This window comes from Solanum pennellii, chromosome 11 (assembly GCF_001406875.1).
Source record: "Solanum pennellii chromosome 11, SPENNV200".
NCBI classification, from domain to species: Eukaryota; Viridiplantae; Streptophyta; class Magnoliopsida; order Solanales; family Solanaceae; genus Solanum; species Solanum pennellii.
In genome coordinates, this window is record NC_028647.1 from 54,000,049 (window position 1) to 54,011,098 (window position 11,050).

Below are 11,050 nucleotides of genomic sequence, written 5' to 3' on the forward strand. Positions count from 1 at the left end.
AAGAGAGAGAAATTGATAAACTTAAGAAAAGAGGGAGAAAAATTAAAATGACATTAATATCTATCCAATTACATAAATATAGGAAAATGTGTAATCTATGAGAGAGAAAGAAAGGGTGTAAATAATGAGAGAGAAAATATTAATAATATCATAATAATTATTTATTTTTAAAATAATGACATTTTTGACATGTTTACTAATATTATTAAAGTATGGATATTATCACTAAATAAGTTGGTTTTTTTGACTAGTTAGCTAAATTTTCCTTAAAAAATTTACATATATTATTGGTTCATATGATAAATCTCTAGGGACCATATGGTAGCTAATAAGAAACATATTATCTATTTATTAATTTTTGTATAACTTATATGACATTGATAGATATATATGAATAAATTATTTGTGTATTAAATTAATACGATGTTTGGTTGACAATTTAGAAACACGCACAATTAATATATATTTAAGTTACGAGGACATGTGTGTATCATCTTATGCAGGATAGAAAGTGGATAATTAATATATGAATAAAAAAAATTCTTTTATATATATATATATATATCACTACAGTATTAATACCTACATAACTCTAACTAGTTACTAAACGACAAACTTATGAAACGTATGAGAGTGAGATAAACTCATGATTCGTACAAACTTTTTAAAGGTTATATTAGTTTAAATCAAAATATGGATTAGGTAGTCATTTCAATTGATGCCTTATATGGTCCATACTCCAAAGGGGGCATCAATTCTATCTTAATTTTCTATGAGAAATTGGTACCAAAAAGCATATGCCTATTCTAATACAACATAGATATCCCAGCTAGTAGTAATTATTCAATGTTAACATCGACAAAATGTATGACTATAAATTTCAACAATTCAATTGCTTTGAGCAACCACATGAATATATGTATATATATATATATATGTAGCAAAAAGAGTAGTTCAAATCATGGGGAAGAAACTGTCAGTTGTATTGATATTCATGGTTGTTGCACTTTGCTTCTATGTTGGAAGCATTGAGTCGATTGAGAGTGATGTTGAAACCACTCGTACCGGTATTATACTCAGTGAATGATGTTGAAACCACTGAGTCAAGGGTCATACCGGTATTATACTCAGTGAATTTAAGCTTACCAAGGACAAGGAATTTGCTAACTACGGTTGAGTGTCCTTGCCCTGATTGCTCTTGCATGGCTAGTTCTATTAATGAAAAAACTGGATGTCCTTGCCCTGATTGTTCATGCATGTCCGACACAACAACAAACACACATGGCAGTTAAATAAGATGATTGTTACTATAATTCTGAAGAAAATGAAAAGAAGTTATATATGTGTTTGGTCTTTTTGTTGAATACATTGTGGTACTTGACTGATGTAACAGTCGTCTGCTTTTATAAATAAATATTGTGAACCCTAACCATCTGACTCCATATACTTAATAGGAAACTGTATATGAAACAAATAAATAATTTTCTTCAGATGACTAATTGCTTTGCATTTCAATCTTATATATCCTATACTACATTTTTATCAGAAAGATGTGGTAGAATGAAGGTGAACAAAAGTATCGGATTTCTGTTGAAAGACCTTATGATTATCAACAACAAGCAGCACCAAATTGAAGAAACTATTCACGCTACCCTCAACGAGTCATCAACTTGTATTCCATAGAAAGTTATAATCTAAATACTTTTACATCTACTATAAATTTGCCTTCACCCAAAGTTTAATTATATTCAACAACTAGCTAGTCACAACACTTCACAAGTGATCACACCCCTATATCTAGCACTCAAATGCCGTTATGTTAAGGTTTTTGGTCTAAACGCAACACTACTATTCTAAATTTAAATTATCATATTAACTTATTCTTGAATTAAAATAATAACATCAAATTTAATAAGTTCTTTTTTATCCCAAAATTCTTATTTTCATCCTTAATTATTCGAGATATACTGTAAATAGTCACAAGTTTCTTAAATTATTTACAGTCCCACCCTGTACTTCCTCGTGTTATGTTAAACTAGTATAATAATTTCATATCTTAAAGTAAAAATGTACTTCTAAATTAGTCCAAATATATCATATTTCCTACATAAAAGAACCAAAAGCACTATTTTTAATCAATTATGTCAACTCATATATCACAAAGACCAAAATTAAAATACACTCATAACTCTTTATTATATTCATGAAAAATGTGCAAGTGCCATAGAAATGATGGTGTCAAACATTTCTCAAATTTTAAAAATAGATCACTATAAAATGTATGAATGGAATATAAAAACGATTAGCATATAGATTTTCCTGTCAAAATACAAAAAAAAAAAAAGCTCATAACGCGAACACACAGCTCGTTAAAAAATTGTGGAAAGAGAGGAGAGACGAGAAAAACTTTATTCATCAATTTCTACTTCATAAGCCCATAGGCCACGGAATACTTCCATCAGCAAAGGTGTGCAACACAACACGAAAATGCAGATAAAAGCAATTATTTCTTCTCCTTCCTTTTGTTATATAATTCCATTTTGGTAGTAACAGTTACAAAGTAGAAAAAAAAAAGCCAAATGAGCCATTTGCTCTAAATATCAAGTCATGCAAAATAATATTTGGCATAACAAAGGACAAAAGGCCAATGGGTGAAAACAGGGAAACAACAATCTCATACGTTAAAGAAAAATTTGATCTGTGATCTCCCTGAAAGGGTTGCTTCAGTCCTCTCCGACCTGTCAAAGAAGAAATTTAGGAAGATAGAAGTAAACAGCAATAAGAAACAACAATAACGCATCCATCTCTAATGCAATTGCGGCAATAATACTCTGTAACCATGTTTCTCCGTTTAAATTAATTTCATCCAATATTGTACAGACACAAAATTAATAATAACCAATGGTAACCCAAACATAAAAGATGACGTGAACATTAGTAGTTACACAATAACATAACCTTATGGTACATACTACAAACTCCATCCTTCCACCCTCACGCCCCTTCAACAAGAAATATATGTGTACATTGGTGGACCCAACAAGAAGATAGTGTGAAAGAAGAAGAATTCGATGGCGCATAGGATAGAAGAAAATAAATGTTAGTATAGTACTTACACAAAAGGCATACTACAAAATCAGAAGGTAGACCAATAGACCCTAAATATACATAGGAAACATTCAGGAAACAATTAAAGCTTATGCACACCATTACTAATTCAGCCAATCCGAACAGGCTCTTAGTTGGGTAACTAATACAAATCCTCATTATCCATTTTTTCCATTTGGACCTGTTCCATTGCAATACAAAACAATTTGAGTTCACTAAACTAAGAGGTTCCATATGTTTCCTACTGATAAATATTTCTTTATACACTAAAAGGACTCTAGGCAAACACTAAATCTAATGTAAACACACCAACACGATTAAACCATAACCCAACTAGTATGTATCACATAATTAGAGCCAATTTGGCCAAGCTTTTGGGAGGCCAAAAGTGCTTTTTTTTTTTAGAAAAGGTGAAGTGCTTGGTCAAAGTTTTAGAGAGAAAATAAGTACTTATGCTGAGTAGCAAAAGCAGTTTTTTAAAAGCTAAAAAAAACAGTTGTTTTTCCCTACTAACACTTTTGAGAAAAAACACTTGCAAGCACTTAAAAAAAGTTTGGCTAAATATTTAATTGTTTGAAAGTGTGTTAAATTTATACACACATATTGCTTCTCATCAAAAGTACTTTTTTGAAAAACAGTTTTGGAAAAGGCTCTTTTCAAAATAAGCTGATCGTAGAAGCTTGGCTGAACAGACGTATTAGACCTTTGTTTACAATTTCTTCCATCTCTCATGAAGTTTGCCTCAATTCCAAGAGATTGTACATCTTTTACGGAGTGTTTGGTAAGGCGGAAAAACATTTTCCAAGAAAAGAAATCCAACTTTTTCATGTTTTGATTGGTAAAATTATTGAAAAACAAGTTGCTTAACAATGAGAAAACCCATAAGTGGCACTCCACTCCTCACCATCCTACAATACAACACATCCCATATAGGGCTGTTCATGATTATGGTTAGAAACCAAACCAAACCGCAATTCGAACCAAACCGATGAAAAAAATCAGATATTTGGTTTGGTTTGGTTTTAAATTTTGAAAACCAATACTATTTGGTTTGTTTTTGGTTTTACTAAGAAACAAAGGCAAAAATAACCAAACCAAACCGATAAATTAGATATATATTATTCATAAATAAAATATAAATGTTTTGTTAATTTTTAATTAACTTGAGTCTTTAACTTTACCATTTTCTCAAGCCCAACAATTAAATTTTAGCTCAACCATTACAACCCTAAGTCCAAGTCTATCAAAATCAATTACTTTACTCTATAACTACCCTACCTCATATAAGATGGTCAAAATTTTCTTAATTGGACCACTTTGTTCGTGTGATAATAACTCTTGTATTGCTTAATTGTTTAATTGAACTCACATTAAATTTCTTGTAGATTATTCATGTAGTAGGTGTCCATGTCTATCAAGATACACATGTCCTAAAAGAATTTATTACTTTCAAAACGGTTAAAACCAGAAATAACAAACCAAACTGCCGGTTATTTTTTTTGTTTTGTTTGGTTTGGTTTTAGAAATTTAAAAACCAACTTAAATTGGTTTAGTTTTGGTTCTAATCAATAACCGATCCAAACCGAACCGCGAGCTCAATTCCATATACACTCCTCCCATGAGCCCCACCTGCACCACCCCTACCTCTCACCCCCACCCTCTAGAGTGTTCGCATTGATTATATATAAATGCTTTTGAGCAATATTTTATGTTTGCTTACCATAAATCAGAAATAAGTAAGAAAGCACTTATTTTCTAAGAAAATAGTTTCGACAAAAACATTTTCCTTCCTAACAGACACACCCTTGATATAACTTTCTTTCACGTGATTTAGATCCACCTCATCTCTTTTTAATACCTTCAACAGTCGTGGTTTAACACCTATATATGGGTGTTTTTGGGAGGTCTACCTACAACGTTGTGAAACTATCTTACGCTCTTTTTTCAATTTATCCTCTATTTGTGCTACTTGCATCTTCAGTCGGATGTACTTATGTTCTCTCTTTGTTTAGATAGGTTTATAATCTGCATTTCATCGATATTCCTGTCAAAATAAAATGAAAATAACTATGAGCAGCATTTTACACAGAAAAGCAGCCAAATTTAAGCCACACAGGGAAGTGATGTGCACGTCTTCCTGTTTCCCTCAACCCCAACCCCCATCCCCCACCCCTAAAGAAAATATTATATATTTCTATAATATATAAAAGGGATTCACATCTGAATTTCCACCTAAAAGTAATTATTCATTGCTACCCTCCTTTTCAGTTTCTGTTTATTCATTCCCTTATTTGACAAGACACTTTCATTTTATCCATATACCTCTAGTACTTTGCCATTACATTCAGACATTCAAGGAATGAAGTAGGAAAAGGACTACACTTCCTTGATATCCTTGGAAAGCGAGTCACAGAAAAGAAAAAGGGAATTTTGTAAAAGCAAACGGAAATAAAGAAGAGTAAAAATGAGTGTCCAGTCGTCAACTATTCCTTATAGGGCAAGGTAGAGCTAATCTGCTGCACTGTCCCTATTAGAGGTGTCAAATGGGCGGGTCGAGTTGAAATTGAGAATATTAAAATGGGTTGAAATAGAAGTCGGGTTGGGTCTTGACCCGCCCAAGTTTACTTTGGGCTAAAAAACGGGTTGGGCCTTGACCCGATTAATCTCAATAATTTAACATGTTGATATTTAACTTTTATAATCACAATTTGAATTTTAGCTTAAGAATTTTTTTAAAAAAAGCAACAAATGGATAGATATACCCTAAAAGATGTTAAATAGATAACAATTCACACCATAATATAGGAACATATCTTAATAAAAAAAATTAAAACGGGTTGAAATTGGAGATTGAATTGGGCTCAATTGAGGATTCTCTTCAAATGAGTTATGCTTGAATGGGTTGAGATTGAACCAATTCAAATTATCTTGAGCCCAACCCTTAAAATTCTGAGCGGGTTACTTATGTTTGGGTTCATTTTTGACACCCCTCGTCCCTATCATCAACCCTGATTAACCACCTAAAATCTTATGCACACTATATTTTAGGCAACCCTAAAATTATTTAGCACTTCTACGAACAAAAAAGCACTGGTGTTGCAGGCGGGGAAGTCAATTAATTTTAAGAATTTAATTATAATTTTAAGTAGTATTTTTCATTAGTTATTAATTATATTTCTAACTTTCTTTCTTATTCTGTTTGTGTGCCCCTGTTATAACTTCAGGTAATGAACAACAGTGCAAACTTTTCTCAACAGGAAAGAAAAAGAAATTTAAAGAATACAAAAAAAAAAACTCACACCAGCTGGACAAGGTGGCAGCACCATTATTGTTTTATATGGATGTCTGATGGGCATAAAATACAAGTCTGTTGGCCAAAAGGATGTCAATATTCTAACAAGTTTTCAGTGTATTTGTGAGGTTCCAAACAATATACTTGTAGCAATAATGACCATTTGAAATTAGTAATTTGACACAAACAAAGAGCCTGAGTGACACAGAGCACCAAAAAAATGATAGCCTTGCATTGGTTAAAGCATGTTTTAGATGGTTAGCTATTGTTGTACCTTCGAAATAAACTCTTAGATACAGAACATTAGAGAACTAAGAACAAAAAGATGGATGTCAGTTACAGATCAGTCTATTTGATTCCTTGTAGCATTCTCCAAATCATTTATCCCCTGATTAAATGCCGCCCTAATCATTTTTTAAATCTTTAGGAATTAAAATATCTATTCTGTAATTATCCATTCATCAATGACAGAACAAGATTAACTGTATCAAAAGCAAGAAATAACACAGTAAGGTCAAGTCATGAAGATTCAGCACATGCAATACAAAGTAAACTTGAATGTAAACAGCAGTTCAAGGAAAAAGGCATTAAGAATAGACGGATATTTGATCAGGGAATCGACAGACATTGCCTCTTGATTCACCATGCTAAGCAAAGATTTGATTAGAAAATCGACAGACATTTTCTTTGAATTGATTTTGAAGGTTTAAGGCAACTCATACATTTCCAAGCTCAAGCCCATGAGTTACAGATTTTTTAATCAAGAAGCAACTAAAACATAACTGAAATAGTAGGATTTATCTTTATAAGGTGGTGTATTTACCACTTTTCTGCCATATATATACTAAATTCTGCAACAGGTTAGTTTTTCTACTTCTTATATGTACAATAAGGCCTCATTTGTTTACATCTAATGAAGATTCAAATCCTAATCATTCAAATCCCAGTCACTAAGTCTATTTATTTTTTAGGTCTGAATCTTAATAATCGAGATATCAATCAGTAAATGTATTTGTTTCTTTTATTCTGCAACTACTTAATGGGTTCAAACAGATTTAAATGATTAAGATATGTAATAAAGTCTTAATATTATTAAGATGTTATACATTAAAAAACATTGCTACAGAGAAAGTATCTCAATATCATTCCATCCACTCTCACTGCTACTTACCATCATCCTTGTTGTTGCCGCCACACTATTAACTACCACTACCCACTCCACCACCCACTAATCACCACTATCAGTTGTAACTACCACCATTTGTAATTATCACACCCAATCATCACCATTATCTATCAAAATGATCCACAACATTATCACCTGCCACCACCATTAACCACCATTATTGTCAGTTACCGTCACAGCTAGCTCAGTTCTTTCAAATAAATGTGAGAATTACAATGTTACTACCCACAACCATTATTACCAGAGGCTGCCACCACCAATTACGTACCACGTGCAGTCAAAACCCACAATCACCACCAACCGCCATACAAATTTATTTTTAAATTTAACTATTTTTACATAGAGTATTAGAGTAAATAGTACTTTATTTGAATTTTTGCATTTATTAATTTTCAAGAAAGAACTTTTTACATTCAAATATTGAGAAACAAGCAACATAATAATTTTGTACAATTCAGATCTTAATACATAGTTCAGATTCATACGTGTTAACCCTAATACATGTCTTAATATTCATGTGTATTCAAATGCAAACATCTTAATGTTAATAAAAACAAATAAGGCCTAAATGGAATCACTCGATATGGATTCAAAGCAAACAAACTTAATTCTGATCAAGTTTAATTAGACAATAATCTAGGTCTCATGAAGATTACTTACAAGTCACAATCTTGACCATATTCCATATCCTAAAAGATCAAAAATTATATATCCTTCATAAACATTAACGCTGAAGGTCTCTTTATTTCATAAAAAGTATTGATAAATCTCTTGTAAGAAGAATATTTTGGAAAATGGAAATCCAAGATTTCAAAGTCAAACTAAATTAATCTAAAAGATGTAAAGACTCACACAACCAAATGCGAGCATAAGTGAAAACCGTTTTACTTAATCAGCTAATACACAAGGATACAAGATTGCAGCTTCACAGCTAAAACATTGCAAGCTTAAATATTGCTTCCATCAATAGTTAAAAAATCAGAGATGCAACATGGAATGCTATCCTTCTACTACGTTACGACCCCTGGCTCCACAACAATTACACAGCAAGCACACTTTTTTTATCAAGTCAGCTTTTTAATAAAAGAGATGTAAGCAGGGTTAAGTAACACAAAGCTTATTGGTAAAGAAGCTTATAGACACAGCAACAGACTTCTAACCCAAAAAAAGAAAAAAGAGAAACAAATAGGAAAAACAAAAAGCAGGAAAGAGCAAAACTTTATTATCAAAGAAAAGAGCATAACTATAAAAGCTATCATGTCCAATTGAGTATTTCAGGCTAGACACATGTAGAAGAACAACAATGCACAAGTTACTGGAGAAAAGAATGTTGAGCATTTACCGAATATAATTGGGGAAGGACATGCCTATTTGTATCATGCCTTCTCTTACAAGATTAACTTCTATCTCGGGAAATCCATTTAACCCAAAAAAAAAATAAGCTCGGGAAGTAGCAATACACGCAATTCATTACCTTGGTAATAGGAGTCTCAGAAATACTAGCAGTTGATTTTCCAGGATATCCACCAAATTTCTGAGAGCATTCTGTGTATGCAGATCCTAGACCTGCCCCAGCACCAAATGCCGTAGATGCCCACCGTGTCACGGGACTCCCTATGATAATAATGAATACAAATGAATAAACTGATTACATTTTCTTCCTAATAGATTTTGGAGATAACTTGGAGAAACACGAGCAGGTACAGGTCATATTATAGCAAAACTACTCATTTTACATATATCAAAGAACAATAAGCAAATTTTAAGCACAACTAGAATATACACCTAGACATCCAGCTAGAAAAAACTTAAAGATAGAAGGGGGATACTGATTGACAAGGCAACTGTAAAGAGTTATTACATCAAAATCTGAAGTCTTGCATGCCATAGACTACACTTTGTCCCCTTTTTCTCTCCGCAATCACAAACTGTGCATATAGCTAAGCTTTAAAAAAATAATTATTCAAGTTCTCACAAACAATATGGAACCATATAGAATGAAGCTAATAAGAAACCAACCCGTAACCACTCCAGTGCTATTTTTTTTCACAAGCGCTGCTCATTACTGATCTAGCCATACACCCTTCAATTTTTCCCTTCAAACATTGATATATTACTAAGAAAATGGCATCACTTCTCTCTCTTTCTCCCTCCCCCGTCTGATACTAGACCACACCCCACCCCACCCACGTACACATTCGTTTGGGGTTGGGGTTGGTGTGGGGGTAGGGAGTTGGTGTTTGTCCTTTCTCCAATTTTTATTTGTTTACTTGCAGAGTGATACATATTTCAAAGAATACTACCCTTTACATCATTTACCACTTCCATTTGTGTTCACTATAAGATTACACAATCACTGAATCACACAAACAAAACTAAACTAAACAATATCACATCTGAAATGTCCAAGATAGTCAAAACTAATAGAGCAAACTAACCCGTATAAGCATTTTCACACTGTGGTGAACTGACAGAAGATGCTCACAAGCAAAAGCTCTAAGTCCAGCTTCAATTTCTTGGTAAAATACACAAACTAAAATATTTCCAATGAAAAAGAAACCCTTTTCGGTATTTTCCCAATTTAATTCATCCAACACCAATTGCAAAGTCAAACAGTACTAAGCAAAACAAGAACACATCTGAAACATCCCATAAAAGCAAGCAATAAAATGCGAATTTATGGGGGGAAAAAAGCACTCACGGAAGAGGAGAAGACCAGCAAAGCCACCGATTAATGAAAAGTAAGTAAAACGGCGAACACCCAAATCAAGACAAGCATCCCATTTTGCATCCAAATTGTATCCTGATGGTACAACTGATTGTTCTTGCTTGTTCTCTTCAGCCATTGCCACACAATCTCACTTTCTAGGGTTCCTTGTTGTTTGATCTTGATTTGATTAGCAGCCGAGGGTTTCGTTTTCTGTCTGTACCTTCTTTCTGGAAAAATATACAACTCTCCCAAATTTTCTAAGAGTCTTTTACCAAATAGTCCTTTAACTGACATTATGTCTATTTCATCCTTCTAGTATTATACTCCCTTCGATCCATTTTATGTGAGCTAGTTTGATTTGGCATGAAGCTTAGAAAAGAAATGAAGACTTTAAAATTTATGATCCAAAATGAATAATAGAAATTTGTATCGCTATAAATCATTTCATTAGACATAAAATAGACATGTTATAGTTTATTTCATTAAGAATAAAATAGATATCTTATAGTTAAATTTTTACTTAATATAGGAATGTGTCTTTCAGATAAATTGGGAGAGAAGGGGTATTTGATTTGAAGTATTTATCTTTATGTCTTCATAAATTGAGAATAATGTCACAGACTTAGATCCCTTTGGATTGACTTTGAAAAATATAATTTTTAAGTCAAAAAATATAAAGTCAATATTGAATGATTTTTAAATTAAAAAATTATAAATAGGAGAGAACGACTTTTGGTTTTTAACTTTTTTAAGT

The 11,050-nt window shown here is 32.4% G+C and overlaps 1 protein-coding gene across 1 annotated transcript; it reads right to left on the reverse strand.

The window, feature by feature from the left end:
• Positions 1–2,395: 2,395 nt before the first annotated feature.
• On the reverse strand, positions 2,396–10,561 carry LOC107002923. The gene is made up of 3 exons (XM_015201131.2): positions 10,288–10,561; positions 9,061–9,200; positions 2,396–2,738 (listed from the first exon to the last, which is right to left on the reverse strand). Exons 1-3 carry the CDS (start codon positions 10,430–10,432, stop codon positions 2,724–2,726), a joined length of 300 nt encoding a protein of 99 aa, XP_015056617.1. The 5' UTR covers positions 10,433–10,561; the 3' UTR covers positions 2,396–2,723.
• Positions 10,562–11,050: the final 489 nt, after the last annotated feature.